The 21,150-nt window shown below is 35.0% G+C and overlaps 1 protein-coding gene across 4 annotated transcripts in view; it reads right to left on the bottom strand.

Annotated features, from left to right (window-relative positions):
- col12a1 (collagen, type XII, alpha 1) overlaps nucleotides 1–21,150 on the bottom strand; it is a 152,625-nt gene that overhangs the window by 24,435 nt on the left and 107,040 nt on the right. For all 4 annotated transcript variants that reach the window (XM_002936200.3, XM_018094325.2, XM_031901995.1 and 1 more), the window contains 9 exons: nucleotides 20,723–20,887; nucleotides 18,396–18,434; nucleotides 18,165–18,303; nucleotides 16,734–16,876; nucleotides 13,412–13,521; nucleotides 5,108–5,257; nucleotides 4,409–4,486; nucleotides 1,754–1,840; nucleotides 1,212–1,265 (listed from right to left, as the gene is read on the bottom strand). In XM_002936200.3, coding sequence (XP_002936246.3) covers nucleotides 1,212–1,265; nucleotides 1,754–1,840; nucleotides 4,409–4,486; nucleotides 5,108–5,257; nucleotides 13,412–13,521; nucleotides 16,734–16,876; nucleotides 18,165–18,303; nucleotides 18,396–18,434; nucleotides 20,723–20,887 — 965 coding nt within the window. The remainder of the gene's footprint in view (nucleotides 1–1,211; nucleotides 1,266–1,753; nucleotides 1,841–4,408; nucleotides 4,487–5,107; nucleotides 5,258–13,411; nucleotides 13,522–16,733; nucleotides 16,877–18,164; nucleotides 18,304–18,395; nucleotides 18,435–20,722; nucleotides 20,888–21,150) is intronic.

The raw sequence follows: 21,150 nt of genomic DNA, 5'->3' as shown, positions 1-21,150 counted from the left end.
TGTTATTAATAGTTTTGGAGGTTGGCACAGCAACAAATACATGGGCATTCTGACTAGAGCTATGGCATATCCACAGATTTGATTTTGGTCACTTGTTTAATATTCTGCTATCCATACAGATTTCTTTCCATTCACTTGAATTTGGAAACAAAAGAAGTGTCCTGCAAGTATAACTGTATTCAGTTTCCAGGCAGTTATTGCATATAGCGGGAGACAAAAAGTGCTTTCCTTTCAAGGGACTAAAATGTGATCTGCAGCTAACTGAATGTGCTCTTAGTGCACCAAGCCATCTGCCTACTGAAAGAGCATATCTCTATACATCTTCAAGCCTGCTCACCTCCTGAATTCAGGTTTCCACCAAAGCAGCAGTAAAGGGAATGGGATGAATATTTTATCCACTTCAGTGCATATGGCTAATAAATGTCTACGGTGTGGATTCAGCTCCAAAGTCAGGAATTTACAGCCTTTAATGTAAAGCCTACTGACATCTCACCTTTATGTAAGTCTTATAAAGGTAACTGTGAGAGCAATTTATATCAATAGTTTTACAGAATTGCACTAATACAGCTGGAACATAAATTTAGAACATAAAAATACTGCTTCACCAGACATGAACTGACCAGATGTCAAAAGGAAGATTATATTTTCCCCACACCATATCACTGTTGCTTGGCGTAATCTAATTGAAATCAAACTCAGTGACCTAGGCAACTAAGCTAGTAGTTATTAAAATTTAGAGATACAATGTATGCTTTATCAAGAACAGGAGCCTCCATTGGGTATGCTTTATTGAAAAATTAGAGCATACTCTGGCACTTATTATTATACAACAATCAGTAAGTGGAAGGAAGCTGCTTTTGACTTAAAGGTCCTTAGGGACAGGGTTTATACTGATATGATTCTGGACTACTAAACAGATTTTGGAAATAGGTTCAGCAAGTAAGCCTGACTCATATGGATTCAGAGCTCAAAGAATTGGTCACCTCTGGTTGTAATTCCCCATGTGCCTTGCCCCAGCATCCATATTTTTTATTTCATATGACTGCAGATTTAGCAACAAATCAGTCATTAGTACAGCAAATCAGTCAAGTATTAGAAAATGAACTATTAGAAAATGTGGGGCTTTAATATTATAAGTGCAAGCTAGCTATTGTCCTCATGTAGATTCTTGGATTTATGTATATATACATACAATAGTAGTATATACTTACAACTGGTCCATCCAAACCTCGGTCACCCCGTGGTCCTTTACTACCGGGAATACCCTAAAATTCAAAACAACTTAATTTAACAGCATTGTTTACAGTGTAAAGTGGATAAGAAGATTCCAAACAGCAGAAAAAGCAGATAAAGCAGTGATCAGGAAAATCATTTGGACATTACTGAAGTAGAGGCATTTGGTTATTATTTTAATCTTAAGTGGGCCACATGTGTGTCCATTCCTTTGGTGTTATGGCCTAGCTAGTAGTAAATATGCAATCTGTCTATACATGTAAAGGGACCACTGAATTTAATAATACTGCCCAAACCTGGTGCAGTTCTCTTTACAATTTTTGAGATGTTTACAGAACACAATACTTACATTCGCTTCACAAGTGTCAGGAATTGACTGTTCCACTACATTAGACTAAAGAATAAGACATTGCCATTGCTTGGGGGGTCATTTGATTAAATTATGTATGCAGCATTTATTATGATGCAAATAATTTTCAAAAGTGCACATTTTAAAAAACAAAGTTTAAAGCCATCTTACGGATGGGCCTGGGGGTCCTGGTGCTCCAACGCTGTCTTGTGCGCAAGTACAGGAATGGGGCAGAGCTGGACATTTGGCTTCATCCCTCTAGAAAAAGACATATCATACATGAAACTGTTCATACTATTTTGTACTAAACTATAAAAAAACTTAAAAATGCAGTTATAAAACCTAGAAACAGTAGCAACTTTCTTAGAATGCTTGGTTTTCTAGAATTGGTGATCCACTGGAACAGGGTATTGCCAAGCTGTAATTGTTAACTGTTGTCTCCTCATTATCAATTCTTCATGATAATCCAAATTTTTAGTTTTAATCTGGCTGGATGGATGTCTTTATTTCCAGACCATTTATCATATTGCAGTATTGGGTGGAGGAGTATGATATACATTGCTTTTGAAATATGCTTAAGAAGCAGAAATCAAAATTGCATTTAGTGATGCAATAGGAATATTTCCTTAATTACAGTTATACAGTTAGAGTTTAGCAGTTCAAAGTAATAGGAAACTAAAATATAAGCTATTAGTATTGGAAACCCCTTGATCTATTGCTGCTTCATTTTAGAGAAGAAACAAATTGAACATGCATTTTTTAGAAGAATCAGTCATGGCCACTATGAAACCAGGACGGACGCGAGAGATGATTGGCCCTTGGTCAAAAAAAGAAGGCTGGAGTCCCAATCAAAAATAAAATATGACCTTCAAATTGTTGTTAAACTAAACCTCCATACACCCTTATTTGTGCTGGGATATGAGAAGTTTTAGTTCAACAACAGTTGGAGGAAAGCTTGCATTGCTGACCTAAATGCTAAGAAATACACAAATATTTACAATGTAAAAAGACACCAAATGAGATTTGTGGCCAAGGAGGTGGACAGTAAACCCTTTTTTGTACATTGAATTGTATTTTTACAAAAATGTACAGGTATGGGACCTCTTATTCAGAATGCTCAGGACCTGGGGTTTTCCTGATAAGGGATCTTTCCGTAATTTGGATCTGCTAAAAATAATTTCAGTATTGAATAAACCCAATAGACTTGATTTGCCCCAATAAGCATTAATTATATCTTAGTTGGGATCAAGTACAAGGTACTGGTTTCTAATTACAGAGAAAAAGGAAATCATTTTTAAAAATTTAAATTATTTGCTTATAATGGTGATGGGTGATGGCCTTTCCTTAATTCGGAACTTTCTGGATAATGGGTTTCCGGATAACGGATCCCATAACTGTATATTTAATTGGATGTATCTGCGTACAGGGCTGAACCAATGTACGTAAAGTGCCACATATGGTTTTAGGAAGAAAAAAATCCCATTCCAAGAGCATTGCTTCTTTCTGCAATTGCCAAAAGGATACGTTGTCTAAGCTTTTCTCTGTATCTCTTTACAGGTTTCAAAAGTCATTTGATATCTGCAAAGCTGTGGTGTCCATGCAATTTTTTCAAATGAATGCCATTCCATTTTCCAACTGGCTACCAGTTTACATCTTTCTCCGTACTAAGTGGAGGGATACTTGTGCAATCAGAAAGATGACAAAACCACAATAAACATTTGTCGCTGATTTACAATGTGTACCTTTAATAACTTTAACAGAAAGTCAAAAGCTTGGCAGCATCTTGCACTCAAATATTTTGAGGCTTATTTTTCAAGTGTCACAATGGGATATTTAATCGTCATTAAATTTCACAATGATTTATCAAGTGCATTACATAACTTTTCAGACAAATTATTCTACCAAAGTCAATGGAAATTTTAGAGTAGTTTCGGGTTTTTATCCAGGCAGATACCATTATGTACTGCATCACATCAAAATGGTGCATGTTGAAGACACTGCATGCTAGAAAAGCCAAAATTCTTTGAAATAATTGGTTTGCGTGAAAGGAACCCACAAATATGAAAAGAGACAGCCCACATATCAAGGCTGAAAACGACTGTACTATGTGCTTCATAAGGGAATTTCTGACAGGAAAATGGTGGTTTGGTGTCTTTCACAAATGTAAACTGATAATTTAAAATTCGAGAGTCTTAAGCATAAGAAAACTCCTGGCAAACTTATAGAGAACATATTGAGAATACTGGTGATCCACAGTGCTTTGTCTCCCCTCTGACTTGCATAGCCACTTTCCAGAGACTGGGAACATCTAAAAATGGTCAGGATGTTTAAAAACTCTCTTGACTTTTTTTGTTCGATCTTTAAGGAGGGGGTTAATACCCCAGGCATTTAATGTTTCTGGCTTTTCTAAGAATATTTGGGAACGATGACAGATGACAGAGCAATACAGACACAAGCTGATGGGAAATTAGTGCAGAGTAAAGAGGAGAATAAGAGGATATAAAGAGGATATTTTGTATCAGTATTTTTTTATACAGAGCGCAAATTAGTCATGTAGGAGTTAAGAGAAGATGTAGTAATCAAAAAAACTGGCAATGTATAGATGGTATTAGTAGTCAAAGCTGCATAATCTTAATTAGAATAACAGACTCCTGGGGTCAGCATGATGCCAGAATATGAATATTACTATTACAGTTGCTGTTATCTTATCCATTCTTCCTGTATACCACAGCTAGATTTTTTAATCTGGAGATTTTGAAAAACCTGAATTTCCATAAAGGCTGTAAACTGTTTCAGGAGCAAAACACACATGTGGTTTAGACTTACTGTAGCAGGAATATCACAGCATCTATCTCGACTTGTCCAGGTCACAGTACACACAATGTCAAACATCTGGAGCAGGAACTGGGGAGAGAGAGGAACATGTTTAGTTCTAAACGTCATATGTATATTTTCAATTATACATTTTCATGACATGTTCCTTATATCACACACAGTATGAAAAGATGACAAATGAACATCTGTATGCAATTACAAAATGTGATGTCAACTGGTAAAACAATTTAACTCCTGCAAAGCCCATCATATTAATCAACATGTCATGTTATATATATGATGTGACATTGATTTGGAAAAAAAAGTCCTTTACACTTAAACTTAAAAGGCTGAAATAGTGTCAAACTAATTTAAAGCAACACATCTCAAGAGATACCATTGCAGTTATTTTCCAGAATGAGCTTTAATGGGATAGTAAGATCACTTCTGTAAGCATAAAAGCCTATGTTAACACAGCTTTTTGCAGAAGACTTACAAGTCTATAAAAACTAAAAAGCAGCATTAATACAATTAACTAAAAAAAAAAAATCCCACCTAGAGTAGTACTGCGTTGCACTACAGCTCCCAGCAGTAATCAAATAGCTGAATAAAAGGAGGTGAATTTCAGCTACAACCGGGTCTACAAGCTGGCTACTGCTGCCCTATAGATTGCACATGCAACATTTTATTTTATATTAAAGAAAAACTTACGGGTGCAGATTTTTTATCACCCTTTAATGTCTTCCCAAGTACTTCATATCCTTCTGCTGTAATATTGCCAGCTTCTTTGATTTCTTTTTCAGCAACTTCACTACAATCAATATAAATTCTGACGTATGATGGAGAAACCACAATGAGAACCTGGAAAAGAAATATGTTCGTTTTAGTCCTGTACCGTATTATAATACAAATGTTGGCAGTGGCAAAAGAGTTTCATTTTGTTTCATAAGCAATTGAAAGATAGTGGAACAAATATTTAAAATGGAAATATACTTGTGTTGAAGGCATCAAATGGGAAAATACTAATGCTTATGCTTTTCCTAAGCAGCCAGACAAACACAAATTGTAGGTCTATAGTATGTAGTTCCATGTAGCAGCATAAGGTATCGAGTCCGTGATGGTGATTAGATCCACAACTAATATATACTAAAATATGTATTAATATATACTAATATCTGCTGTTGAGTCCAAAGTGGTTTCATTTAGAACTAAGGACCTACAAAAAAGTAGTAAAGTACAAACTATTTTGAGTTAACTACATTTTTTTAGCACAGATCTTCAGACTACCTTGTTTAAGGGAAAGATTCTTGCTCCAATTTCGTTGTGTAAAGGGTAAAGGTATTGATTTAACTGTAGGTAAAAGATCCTCCTAAGGGTTAACCTCAGTATGGGACTGGGGTAGATTTCCCTTTTCAGGTTAAGCCATGCCATGGGAGGTGTTCCTGCTGGTGAAAGACATCACCACAGCATGATAATCATCTTTTTTCACTGAAGGTTTGGGTTGATCATAACACTTGCCTACATAGACATGTAGTAAAAACAAGAACCGTGCATAAACACATTTGGAGCATGAGATGTAAAAAAAAATGGTTAGTGGTCTATAATGATTTATCAGGGACTGAATATATTGTTAAAATAGGAACTCAAATAATTCAAATAATTGTAGGTGCCAAATAAAGGGAAAAACTGCTCGAGAAAAGGGATCAATTACCAACACAAGTGCAAAACCCTGGCTGCAAAAACACACATAAAAAGTTCTGCTTTTTATTCACATTGTGCTTTTTTCACAGACTTCTAGTGTAATAGCAGGAGCCAACTAAACAACATGAGCAAATTAACATTTGCATTGATAAATTACGTGCAAGTTGCATATGTGTTTTTCTGGTGTCCATATGTGCGCAAATTGGTTTTGGCTCTGAGAACAGAAGGTGCCAAGAACATTGCTGGTGTGTGATTCACTAGGTGCAGGTCAGATACGTGTAAGACAAACACGCAAGGGCAGCACGGGAATAGAGACCTCTCCAAGGCAGCTGTTACTTTTAGTCCACTATACAAACAGCAAATTCTTTAAATAAGGTCATTTTTTAGCATAAAAAACATTATCTCTAAATGTTTTTAGGGCATTTTCATTCCCTCATATTACTGGCCCTTTAATTGAATGACTGATGTAGGTGCATGTTTCCATACAGTTACTGAAGATTCTGTGGCACAGAAGTCCTTCTCCTGTCCTCTTTAGGGCTAGATACAGCTGCACAGCACTAGGGATTCTCATAGACTGTTTATGTTTGAAGTGCTTGTTTTCTTCTGTGTGTGCTCATCTTAACAAGAAATAAAGTGTCAGCTAAAGGGCAGCCAAAGGGTATGCACCATTTGCTGCTTTTAACCACTGTGTGTGCAATGCCTGTAGCCAAACTCATAAAAATGGTAATGTAACACATCCTTTTACTATGATGTCATTCTTTGTTTTACTTTATACTTCATACAGTCTTATCTAACCAATATTCCAATTCTCTATCTTATGTAATGCATACTGAGTCTTTCTTCTCTCACGCTTCTGTGCTTATGCCCTATATTGCAGGTGAATTCCTAGCAACCTGTCACCCTTATTTTGTATTTCTACACTTACTAATTTAGCAATTCTGACTAAGAGCGCCAGACTTATTTACCCACAGTAGTTCTCTATTATAATTTACACTGATTCAATAAACATGCTGTGGGCTACTGTTGGTTGCCTAAGCTTTGCCCCTAGCTAACACTAGGGGCAGATTAACCAACAGTCAAATTAATCATTTTACCACAATTTGGGTTTTTTTAGTGGCCAAAATTCCAAATTTGAGTTTATGCAACTCGAGTTTTCAAGATTTATAAAGCATTTTAACATTTAAAAGCTGGTAAGATCATGTAAAGTCAATAGAAGTTATTAATATTCAAGCTATATTTTAGCCTATATTTCAATTTTAATCGTTTGCTCATTTGCAAATTTGCCCAATGTTGATAAATGAGCCCCAGTCACCTTTATTACATTGTCCCAATTAGTGCATTGATGACAAATCCACAGAAATATTTCTTATCATGCCATATTACTTTTTTTACTATGTATCTTGGAAGTAAATGAGGCATAAAAACAGAGAAAACTGAACATGGCTGACTATGCAGTGAAAGGTTCATGTGAACATCAATATTACTTGCCTCAAAGCAATAAGGATACTTTTAAGAAGGGGATTTACATGGCTTCACTAAAGACTAGTAAATGTAAGTTATTACAATAAAGAATAAAACAATGTAATGATGCTGTAGAGAGTAGAGATTTAATGAAATGCAAAGGGCAGCCCTAAACTGCCCTATGCAGTCCCAGTCACTTGAATGGAAAATGCCTGAACCACCCCAAGGCCACAACCATATAGCAGTGAAGATATGTGTATGAGAGGTTACCTCCAGTAGCTCCTTATTCACAGCACAGAATCTGGGCTGCTGTTATTTACCAAAACGTAGAGCTAAACGTATGGATTCTGCATTAGAACTGATTTATAATCAGCCCTGTAGCATCATATTCTCTGACATAACCACATATCCATATTTCCTACAATCTCTGAGCTTCCACTAAACATGTGCAATTCACTGACATCAGCCATGTATGTCACAGAACTGTGCTTGTAACTTAGAACCCTAGTGTCTTTTATCTGAACAAGGTTACTAAAGTTTTTAATGCATACTGCTCAGAAACTATTTCCACTGGAGAACATATTCCAGTAGCAGTAGCGCATGGTCAGGATCAAATTTCGTCAATGCTTTCAAGATATTTCTTAAACACTTAGCAGAGACTTGAAATATAAAAAGACATTTCCATACAGGCACCTAACAATAACAGCCCAAGCCATTTCCTATTACGTATGCAGCATGCTTTTCATTATACTCAAATATTCCCAAAAATATAAATCTATCACTCCATGAATAATCTAAAAAGTATTTTCATTTCAAGACTTTGCAGTACATTAAAAACCTCCGTAACATCTTTGTTACACTTGGCAAATAAAGGGTTGCAAAATAGGCCAGTAAATGTGATCCTAAACATCTTTACCTCATAAACAACTTGTTAAATAGCTAATTGCTTTTTTCATTTCTTCTTTTTCTCTCAATTTTTTTTCCCTTTACATAGTCCAGCATTCATTTTTATTTTTGCTTTAGTTGCCATTTTACTTGGAAATGTTGGCAGCTGAATGTAATTTTGCAATGTGCAAAGTATTTAACCACCATGAAAATATAATAAAAATAAATATTCAATAAAATGTCATCATTTTCCTTATAAAATGATTCTGGCACTATATATAAAGCATGACAATTGTAATGTTACTGCATTGATGCATGTCTGTGGTTTCCATCAGGAGTAATGTGATACATGGTCTAAAGCTTGCTACTTGTCTAGTAATCCATAGCAACCAGAAGGTAGCATTTACTGCTCAGCTGTTTGAAAACACACATCTCATTGGTTGCTATGGCTAACTAGATCAGGGTAAATTTTGACCTTATATTACATTATTACATTAAATTGGTATATTAACCCCATTTACAAGGCTTCAAAAATATCTGGCTAAGTCAGAGGAATGTGAAAGTAACTGTCATGTAATAATGAAAACTACCTTGGCTGAAGTAAAAAAATCTTTTGCATTTGTATACCAGTGGGTTTAATAGAATTACTGATGGATTTTAAATATTTATTTATTTTTTAATTATTTGGTGTTATGGACAAAATCAGCAAGTCTGAGCTGGAGAACAAATTTCTGTGCTATATTTTGGTTAAAAAATGTGATGCTTACTAAGACAATGTTGTGCAAAAATCATATTAAAATAAAATATTAGAGATGTTAAAGGTGAGTTGGAAAAATTAAAAATATTTACATATTTTAACCACTTTCCCCACTTGCGGCTAATACAGAGAGCACAAAATATATACATTTAGCACTTAGCTTAAGCAACTTCCAGATTAGAAGCTGATACCATTTCAGTGTTCTAGAATACCTAGAACAGTAACCTAGAGTAGGTAAAGGGCATGAAGTTGGCTACTGTGATCTGGACATGATTAGGTTGCTTGTTAACTAAATAAATGGCTATGGAACATAAACCAGCAGACCACATAAAAAGAGAAAACATTTATTTTTTAAATTGCAGTATTCAAGTGATTAAATGCTATTACAGGGTGACTGCATTTTAAGTGAGATCATTGTCTCCAAAGAACACGAACCATAAAGGTTGTTTGTCTTTTAAAGTTACTCAGATTTCAATCTTAAAAGTAAAGCCAAACATTTTCCAACAGTAAGTGACATCCCAAGTTCAACAGCCACAGAATCGCAACTTAGAAAAAACTGATGCCAGATTTTGTCTCACAGGACAAGTTCAGACTAATTTTGTTTTGCTGGAATACTAACAGTTGATATGAAAATAATCAGAAGGGTATGTAGAATATCATATGTCAGAATCTGAACTCTCAGAAACCACTACAGAAGGACTACACAGCAACAAAGCAGGATAAGGTCAAACAGAAGCTTGTTGTTCACACTCCTCAATTATCCTCTTACAGCTGCCCATATGTATTTGATATGCAATGTGAGAGGACTGTGATGCTAAGGATGATTTCCAGCCATAAAATACTCTCCAGTTCCATAGTATGGAATTTACTTATGAAGTGTGAATGAGTTTATCTTCCATGATAAACTCAATCTGTCAGAATGTAATAAAACTAGACTGAAAGGCTTTATAATCCTTGGACAATCAATAGCCAACTCATACATCGGCGTTAAATACTCACTAGGAAAAATATATAAATGTGCCCAATTCTACATAAGTCATATTTTCCTGGCAGTATTCATTTCTATATTTGGAATTTCTTGTCCCAACAGGTATCTTTAAATAAACATGTCTAAAATGTATCTGATGTATTACCCAATACAAGATTACAAAATGTTTTTGGATTTGTTTCCCATTCCTTGTGTTCAGTAGACCATTCCTTTAGATTTAAAATTCTAGTTTTATGGTAGAATCTCAGAAATATTATTTGCTGGACTATATAATTTGGTATTATGGGCTATTTCTAGTAGTGCTAGTGTTATGATAAGTGTAGATGTGTACCACTTGGTATTTATTTGTGCAATGTGATAAGCTGTATGCTGATTCATATTAATTTTTAGAAACTTGTATAGCTTGGTAGTTATATATCTGATGTACATCACAGATACAAACAAAACAACATCAACCAGAGAGAATGGTAAAAGTTATATTTAGGGAGGCTACCAACATATGGCTTTCTGTGGGATCCCTAAATTATATCCTTAAAAACAGTGCTTAGTTATGTTATCAGTTATAATTGGTGCTTAGTGATGTCATCAGTTATAATCAGTGCTTAGTGATCTATTACATAAATCACTAAAATATGTCTAATATTATAAACAATGTACCCCATGTCATAAAATATGAGGATATTGAAGTTAAATTAAAGCCCCCTCAGAGTTTCATGACCTGTACAGAGACTCCTTGATAACTACCGTAATAATATCCTCTTTTACAATAAGGGGTACATTATTCACTATATATATATATGGCACTTGCCCCCATATGTAAAAAAAGGCACTAAGTTTGCACAGGAGCAGTAACCATAGCAACCAATAAGATGTTTGTTTTTAAACAGGTGATCAGTAAATGCTACCTGCTGATTGGTTGCTATCGGTTAATGCTTCTAGGCAAACTTAGTGCCTTTTATGACATCATAGTAGTATCTGTGATACTTTATATTTAAATGACAAAAAAACATTCCTACTACTGTAGAACAAAGAATAGTATAGAGATAAACATCAAGACAGATTTTAATAGATATTTACCTTATCAGATTATGATAAACAATGTCCATGTTTATGTTGCTAATGCAAATATAAACTAGAGAAATAACATTCTTTGTGTATAAAAACTTCTAGAAATATAAAACTAAAATGAATCCCACCTATAACTACAGTATATTTCCCTTTTAGAACTATAGATGGAAATTGGCAGATAGAAATAACAGAAGCTTGAGGAGCCTAAAATTGGTAACAGGGCAGAAGCAACTACACATGTTTCCTCCAGTGAGAACGTGTCAGGTGAATCTTGACTCAAGCTGGTTTAGATTTTCTAATTATTTTTCCTTGCTTGCAGGACATCTTTATGCTAAGGTGATTTATTGTCTGGATGAAAGAGCAGTCTTTCCTTTCTCAGAACTCAGACATATTTCATAAACACTATGCAGACTCAGAAGTGCCATATAGGAAAAATCATGTTATTCTAGATCCATGACAAAATCTATTGCAGTTGCAGGCACTTAACTGATTCAACACAGGAATTTCTAATTATTGATATTTTTTGATAAGTTTTGGTTTATGTTCTCTTAAATCCATATATCCATGAAACTAATAAAGGAACCAATCAAGATTGGTTCCATGGAAACTAAAAAAATCAACCAATTAAAATTGAAGACTAAAATTGCCAATATCTGCAACAGAAACAATGTATATTACATAGTTGCCAGTGGTCACAAACTCAGCTTGTCCCTTTATTCCTATGCCTGAAATTTTTTCTGCCTGTATATGTCCCAGGTTGACCAATGGAACAGATTCATTTCAGTAATCTTTTAGTAAAAATCAATTCTCTGTGTTTGCTGTAACTCTCAAAAAGTATGCATAAAACCGCATTCTATAATACTGGCAGTTTTGCTTATAATATATGATATGAACAGCAGATTATATACCTATTTATCACAATTTATGTACAAATTATGGCTCAAAAAAAAATATCCCAGAAAGTCAGGTCCAAATGTTGTGACCTAAGTTATTATAATAGAAATTAGAAAAGTCAAACCAGAATGACACAGGTTCCAAATAATACATCATATGCAATCCAAAAAGTGATAGTTTGACAGTACAAAGTTTTCAAAGCTATAAATCAACTAATTCACAAAAAGGTCACTTCACATAGACCTAAGCGCTTTCTGAATGAGGCTGCCAAAGGGCAACAAGCCAAAGACTATACTTTGAGCACCACAGATTTGACTTTAGTGCAGCTGTTATTTTGCTTATTGGTTGACTTCCTGGATTCCCAAGAGATTTTCTCCAAAAGAACAAGTTACAAATGAAAACAACAAGATATCTTAAAGGGCAAGGAACGTAATATCACAGGGGGTGCCAATTTGTTAGGCACGCTCCTAGTGACTCTAATCTCTTACACCCTACCCCAGCGGTACTTCTGCCATGTTGCCTCAAGCATCCAGGTATCACATGCACAAATTCAGGCTTAAGGGGATATTACGGGGCCTGGGAAAGCACAGTGATGGGGTTTAATGCAAATGAACAGGATCACTTGGGAATGCATAAACAATCTGCATCTGTGCACCCTGTACTTCACCTTTAACCATTTTTAGAAAAGCAAATGGCATTTTAAAACAAGGTTATAGTACATTCAGAGTGTATAGACACAAGTACAGTATGTTATGGATAGTATGCAATGTATGGAATTTTGCACACTTTTCAGTTTGCACTTGGATTGATAAATGAGCTCTTTGGTGAGTCCGTTTTGAAAGCTCCTGTACAACAATATTTAAAAGTAATTATTTCCATCATACAGGATTGATTAATTACCTGACAAAAAGTTGTTTAGCTCTCAGTGGACAGTTATGTATACATATGGCTTAAAGGTCATCAGAATTTTATCATCGCCTCATAATAGACTACAGAATGGAATATAAAAGGCTTAGAGGGCGGTGTTCTAACTGTAGATAGATAATTTATTTCAGATTTTCGCCAACCTAAAATGGTTTTGTTCTGTTTTTCCAGTAAACCGCAATTGAAGGACATCCATGATGATATATAACCAGAACTAGTCAGCCAATAGCTTGCAAATTATCACAATACAGTTAAAATGTAACTTTGCATATGCATAATACAAATTTCAGTATTAACCGACTAATGACTAAATATTACAAATGCATTTAATTGTTACCTTGTGGAAGCTTCCATAAAAGAGTTTCTTCACTTCATTCCCATCAAATGTTACTGTCTGAGTATCCCCAGCAGCTCCCTTATTAAAGAACGACAGTGTTTTCTTAGATGCTGAAGAAGAGAGTGCAGAAAGTAAGATCATTGCAATAAAATAGGAGTTGTTCACCTGTACATTAACTTTTAATATGACATAGCCATTGATATTCTGAGACAATTGGTTTTCATAATCATTTTTTTTTGTGGTTTTTCAGTTTAGCCTTTTGCTCCGTAGATCTTCAATTTGAAATTTCACCAGCTATCTGGTTGCTATGGCCTTGTTTATCTTAGCAACCAGGCAGTGTTTGAACGAGAGACCAGAATATGAACAGGAAAGAGACTAGCTATAAAAATAAGGAATAAAAAGTAATAACGATAATAAAATGCTAACTTTAATAGTATTTTTGGCTGCGGGGGGTGAGTGACCCCCATTTGACAGCTGGAAAGATGTAGAAGAGAAAAGCAAATTCTAAAACTATAAAAAGATAATGAAATGCAGAGTTGCTTAGAACAGTACATTCTATAGCATACGAATATTTAAGTTAAAAGCAAACCACAATCCTTTAAAGCAAATAAGTATAAAATGTTACAATAGAAGAACCTATACCCCTAAACATTTCTTTTTCGTGTATTTGATTTCAGGAAATATTAGCAGTAGGTTTTAATTGCTGAGGAACTTAAAGAGATTAATTGATATAAATAAAATGTATTGATATAAAAGAAGAGTTTAACCTTTAGAGGACCACAAACAAATGGTTTTGTAACATTAGCAGTGGGGGGCAGAATATGCCTCACCATTTAACAGGGTGCCTTAGACACTTCTAGATAGACGTGCAATGTGAACAGGGTTCCTTAGGGTTCCAAACAGTGTAGGAGATCCAAGCAGCATATGTAGACATCAAAAGGCAAGCTTTTAGCTATACCACCCATCCTTAGCATAAGACTATTATATCATGTCTTAAGCACTGTCACTATATACATCCCTGATCCCATTATTGTGGTAATCTTTTTATATCATCAATATTGTATCTTAATGCTACATAGTATAAATCTGACCTGGAATAATAGTCACTGACATAGCTTGGCATCCAACCCACACCTACTAGGGCCAAATGATTTTTCTTCTCACTAAAATTTTCTTAATTCACAAGATGTATATGGAATATTAGCATTGATAAAAGATGTAAATAATGAGATGTACAAGCGGCTGCTCTATCTTTATAATGGTAGTTTTCAACCTTATTCACTTTCATATGAATGTTTAGGTAATTTAAAAATATTTCCTAGCTACAAATCTTGCCTTCCAGGATTACATCAGTCACTAATATTCTCAAATATAGAAAAGAGTTTCTTGGTCCTAGCTCGAGGTGGGATGGATCTTTAGGGAGCATTTGAAAATTTTAATGAAAGGGAAGAGTCAGACAGGTGGAAGTTGAAGAGACGTTTTGCAGACAAGAATATGATGAGGTACTGAGGAGAATATTTTGAGATGAGTGTTGAAATATAGGAAGGGATTTTATTATTAGAGGATTTAAATGGAGTTTAAGTAAGGAGCCAGTAAAGCAATAGGCATATTGCTTCGCTGGGGAACTAGGAATAGAATAGTGGGATGGATCATGTGACAGCATATAGAAAAGCATTTTGAAAGATGGTAGATTGGAATGCCTGTAAAGATCCATTAGTCTATGTGGGAAATAATAAGAGTATGTATGTATTTTAATTGTTTGTAAACTATGATAAGGGCTAATTCTACAATGATGGGTTTTTTAGGGTGTAACAAGCAATATGAGTAAAAAAAAAAAAAAAAAAAAGAAGTGCCATTGAATGAAAGGTGCAATTCATATTTGAAATCTAAGGTACAGGGAAGATGTTAGCAGAATATACAGTTCATTTAGTTTAAAAGAAGTTTTAGTTTTAAGTAGCATTGCAGCATCCAAGAGGAGGTAACAGAAAGCCATGGGCATAGGACAGCACAGAAGGAGAGGTGTAGAATAGACAGGTCATTCTGGATGTCATCAGCATGAATATGGCATTGCATTCCATGTGAGTGAATCAGTTTTCCTAGATATGTACTGTAGATTGAGAAGAGCAGGGGAGTTGGAACCAGAAAAGTAACTTTAGAAAAGTCAGAAACCAGCAAATTGTAGTGTCAAAAATGCTAAAATATCTAGAGAGAGTCATTAAAGCTGGCCATACACGTACCAATAAAATCATATGAAACCTAGTTTCATACAATTTCCAGACTGTGTGTGGGCTCCAAATTATCATCCTGATCATTTTCATACCATAGCGATCGGTTGTTTAATCAATGGACCAGCTTAGAAAATTTTGGTCGGATAACAATAAAATCTGTGCATGTATTGTTTATTGGACGATCTACTTGGGAGACCTACAATGGAAGTCACTTTTGTATTTCATGCTCAGACCATCCTCCAATTTGTATTTTAAGGGCTTTAACCTACAATTTCAGTCTGAATGTTAGAAGAAGACTAAAATCTGAACATTGATGGACACATTAACTGTGTCAAAGGCAGGATATCTAAAAACATAAGTATAAAATTGTATCTTTTAAATATTGGTGGAAGAAAGTTATTGGCTATTATGGTGCTGACAATTTCTGTCTAATGTTTTGGGTGGAAACTGTATTGTAGGGTGTCAGTTGTGGGGCAGATTCTAGACCAGACAGTTTCAGACAGAAATGCTTCATTCAATGAGGATGGAAAATTACCAGATGAAAGTGAAAGGTTAAAAAGCAAAGTAAGTGCAGGATTGCAGGAAAGCAGGTTATAGGGTTAGAGCAATCCAAAACATTGTTGTCTCCATTGTTGTGTGTGTGTGTGTGTGTGTGTGTGGCAGTGATGGTACACTAGATAATAACCAAAGCAAGAGTGAAGTGCTGAACCTGACCTTCAGTGCAAGTAGAGGTGCCAGTCAACTGAGAGAGACCAAATGAAGTTATTATTGAGATCAATTGTGAGTCAGTAGTAGAGACAGAATTATCAACAGAAATGCTGAAGTCACCTAGAATGTGCTGGCATTTTATAGGAGAGAAAGTAAGGAAGTCAAACAAATAGGTGATCATATAGAAGAAAGTCTGGTTTGGCCCAACAAAAAATCCTGTCCATGAATTAAGCTAAAATATTAATGCCAACTACCAGTGTACTTGTACTTGTTTAAATGGATTCAGTGCTCATCTGGATTCAATACTAGAACTGATACTACAACTGGGAATACAGAATTGCCCCAGGAAACCCAGAGACATCTAAAACAAAGAAAAAAAAACTTACGATCAAGATTTACTCCTACTTGTGGCTTGTAACCTTTATCTGTTATTTGCCATAGAGAAAATGGCTCATTGGGAGTTTCTGGCAGCAGACGGAATAGCAATATAATCGTATATGAAGGTGGTAATCCTTCTGGGTGCAATTCTCTGTAAAGTAAATGGAAAATGTACATTAAAAAGAAAATAAATCCCAGTTAAATCCATGGTTACTCTACTATGCATTTCCTATATTCATTCTCTGCACTCCTTGCTCTGGTACTAACTCCTGATATAATGCAACAAGTCAGCTAAAAAAATCATATTAAAAGACCTGGAGATCTGATTCCTGTTTTCTGATTTACTATTTTAAGAGTAAAGCTGGTCATACATAATATAACCTGCTCATTTGGCAAGGTCACCAAATGACACCCAACATGGACACCTAAGGTGGGCAATATGCTAATTGTCCTCATCAACAAGACAATGCGGTCTAACACACACAAAACTCAAACCTGCCCAATAGTCATCTGCCCAATTTGAAATTGCAGGTCCCATAGACAGCTGCTGAATTGGTCTGAAGGGCCCACATGGGAAGCTTAAATCTGCCCATGTATAGCCACCTTAAGAACCAGATAACAGAAATAGATAAACAAGCCCTGCTTCCAATGGCAGTTACTTTTAGAAATAATTGTAAAAACAATGGACATTTTTCATTAATGTATATTGGAAAGTTGCTTGGAATTATTTTTTTTTATTATACAAAATGGGTGGAGGACCGCTTTACGGATGAGAGCTGTTTTTGCCAAAGATACCAACAGGTAGTGAATGTATTTCAGCTGTATCTACATGCTTCTTGTAAAACAGCTTTTCTGTGTTTCTTCTTTAAGAAATTCCATTTCCAGATACATAAACATCATGTTCTGCTATTTTACTAATAAAGCATGATGGCTATTGTTTGTGCTGTGAGAGTATTATTTCCATTGCCTAAAACACTGCATTTAAGGCCTGTACAGGCGCAGACTCAGCAAACAGGACATCTGAACCCTTGGTATTCCCATGTGAAGCTACAATTTTTTTGTTATGTTTACTTCTTCTAACTTATTTTTCTATTCAGTTTACATATCTGTGTCTCATTTAAATTACTCCCTGGTTTCTAAGATAATTTGGACCCTAGCAACTAGATAGCTGCTGAAACTCCAAACTGGAGAGTTGCTGAACAAAAAGTGAAATAATTAGAAAACTAAAATTAATAAAAAATGAAGACCATTAGGTTATACTCTTTACATTATAATAAAAGTTAACTCAAAGGTGAACAACCCCTTTAAATAACTTTTTTGACAACATTTGTTCTGAATTAAAATGAGTAAGAACTTTATAATACATTTTATTAAATGTTATCTGTAATATGAGGATACATTTAAGCATTCCATGTATGAATTAAGTGTTTTTTACTTACGAGGTAGGCAGGGAAATGAAGGCATCTTTATGTAGGTTGTATGCAGGGAAACTGTTGAAAGATCCTGGTTGCATTGAGACACCTTGTACTGAGGCAAAAGTTTTCTCTGTCAGGTTATATGCTTCCAGCATTCTGAAACCTTTGAAATACCAAATAAAAACAAATATATGTTAAGTAAACAGGCCTAACAAAGTAACAATCGTTTGACCTAAGATATTTATATCACATTACCTGGTGAAGTGTATCCTTCCAGGTAAATAAGTGGGCAAGCTAAAAAAAAAAAAAAAAAGAACAATAACATTAGAATTTAATGTGCAGTATATTAGCTTCCAGTTACTCAATATTCATACAAAGAACTATTATAGTAATGTGCAGCATAGCTTATTAAAGGGCTGAGTATTGGCCTGAAACTTTGCATTGTCGTAGATCTGAGCCACGTGATATTAAAAAAGGTTTTTTCCCCTGATGCTGTATCTTGTGCTTAGACATGTGCATCTTACCTCATCTACAAAAGGGAATTCTAGCCTTTATAGCTCTGACTCTAGTACTGACTGCTTGGGGAACCTAGGAACTTTGCTCAACAGCTGGGCAGATATGTGGTTCCTACATGACTGGATTATTTTGGTATTACTGGTAACAGTATCTTCCTAATTTTAATTCATGTTATTTAATTCCATGTGCATGACTTGTATTGCAGTATTTCTACAGAATTAAAACCAGAGACAATGTTGATGCAGAACATTCAAGAAGGCTTCAAGACAGATGCACAACTGAGCCTTCTTTTGTCAATGCAAGTGGGAGTACATTTATTTAATAGAGAACAATTAATTCTACATGAGAAATGTCACCAAAGTGCCAGTGATAAAAATATACAGTATGTGTGACGTAAAGTATTTTGTGGTAGCCTTTTGAGCAGATCACAACCATCATAAAAAAGGTTGATCTAGTAGGTTGCAAGTTGCTAGCCGGAGCACCTATAGCTAAATGGGAATCCTCATCTACCATCTTCCTATTTTCCTGTAAACATTAACATTTTACAAGTGTGGTGGCACAGTTACAAATATTGATTTTAACAACATCATTTTGGAATATGTAGGACATGAACTGTTTGGGCCTTGTGAGCTGTAACAGTTGGTCTACAGTCACCTCCTAGCTGCAACAAATATTGCATTGACTTTTTCTGCAGCTCTGTATTTGTAGAAAGACAATACAACCCTATTACTTAAAGCAGCAGTGTGATCCAATGCAGGTTGTCAATGGTAAGCACCACCAGCTGCCCCAGACCAGAGATCACCACCAAGAAAATTCTCCAAAGTTAATTACATAATTACCAGTTTGGAAGTGACTTGAAGTGAGTAGAGCTGATATAAACAGCCAATGAGACATAAGTCTAAGAAGTCTGTTATCTGTATTAATTTGCCATCTGCTTCCATATGCCATTAAATCACAAAACTCCCAAAATAATTACATTTATAGTAAGTCTTGAAACATAGAGTTCCATTTGTTTGTTCCTGGTACAGTTAGCAAATTGGCAAATGTTTGAAAAAGTCTGGAAAACTCTGAAACTCTTTAAATCGTGCGTAATAAATATTCTAGCAATTAATCATAAGTCAATTTACAAAGCCGAATTATGCATTTCCTACCACAAATGTAGCACTACTAAGAATATTCAAGCCATATATCTAAAATAGACACAATCCAAGTAGATATCATAATAAAAATGTTGGCAGCATGTGTTGTTCTTGAATGCTACAAAATCTAAACCAACACACAATTAAAAACAGGAGTTGATCACACAGAAGAACAAAATGTATTGTTGTTGATAGAAACTTCCTGATTTATGCTTTAATCAGACGTGGCCTTTAATGAGATAAGCACTCTTCTGGCAAGTTTGAAATGTCTGGAACAAGGGGCAATGGAGCTTCCTGATGCTTCCCGGCTTCCCTAGAGTTCCGTTATTTTTGCCAAAAAAATATAGGTCAGCATGACCCTGTTTACTTTTTAATGGACAAGTTAATGAAGGACATTTACTCTAATTTTTGGCCTACCCCTGAATGACTCAGCTGTTATTTATAATGTAATAAGATTTTGGCCAATGTGTGATAAAACCACTGATGCATCCAATGCACACTTTATTTAGCAAATGAATATCTATCTACCTATTAGGAATTGCTTTAAATTTGCTTTATGTCACTTTAACAATGATCTCAAATCAGAATTGATCTTTACTGTATGTGACTCCTCTTTTACAGCTCAAAAAACTCACTGGCAGAGGGTGCCTGGTACATGTGGGGGGATGGGGTGAGCTGCAATTCAGAATTTCTGATTGGTGGGATGCTTTAGACTTAGTATTCATTTATATTTACTTTATAATTATACTTGGAAAAACTTCTATGTGAGTGCAAGCCAATCACAAAAGAAAAAGAAACTGTAAAGGAAAATAAAAAATTGATAACATGTTAATTAATCTATCTCTGAGTCTAAAATGTAATAAAATGGCTTACATCCTTTAATGGATAGAATGGTATCTCAAATGCCGGTACATTAAAAAAACTTACTGGATGTTGCAGTCTCACATACAAAGTTGATCAGGTTATCTTCAATCTTCTCAAAAGCATCAAAGTCATCGACTATAAAAACATGGCGCTCGCTTGGTTTACTGCCAATGTTTCTTAGCTCATTATAATCCACATCAGCCACACCAATGACAAAGACACTAAAACCTGCAGATAAAATGTTTTTATAGTGTGAGATCGTGAACATTTTGACATTGCTTTTCCCCTTGAAATAAAACTGCCAAGTAAAGTGAATGGTCGCAATAGCTTTTTTGGATAATATATATACGTATATTAATGGATTTATGTTGAAACCTTAATTCCCTATTTTAGTGAAGGAATGGGAATTTAGCAGTGAGCTATCACATTTTGAAAAAATGATCACCATATCCATATGATAATACAGTTTTGCTCCATTAGCACTTGGAATT

Source organism: Xenopus tropicalis, chromosome 5 (genome assembly GCF_000004195.4).
Source record: "Xenopus tropicalis strain Nigerian chromosome 5, UCB_Xtro_10.0, whole genome shotgun sequence".
Lineage (NCBI taxonomy): Eukaryota > Metazoa > Chordata > Amphibia > Anura > Pipidae > Xenopus > Xenopus tropicalis.
This window is presented reverse-complemented; position numbering and strand designations above follow the sequence as displayed.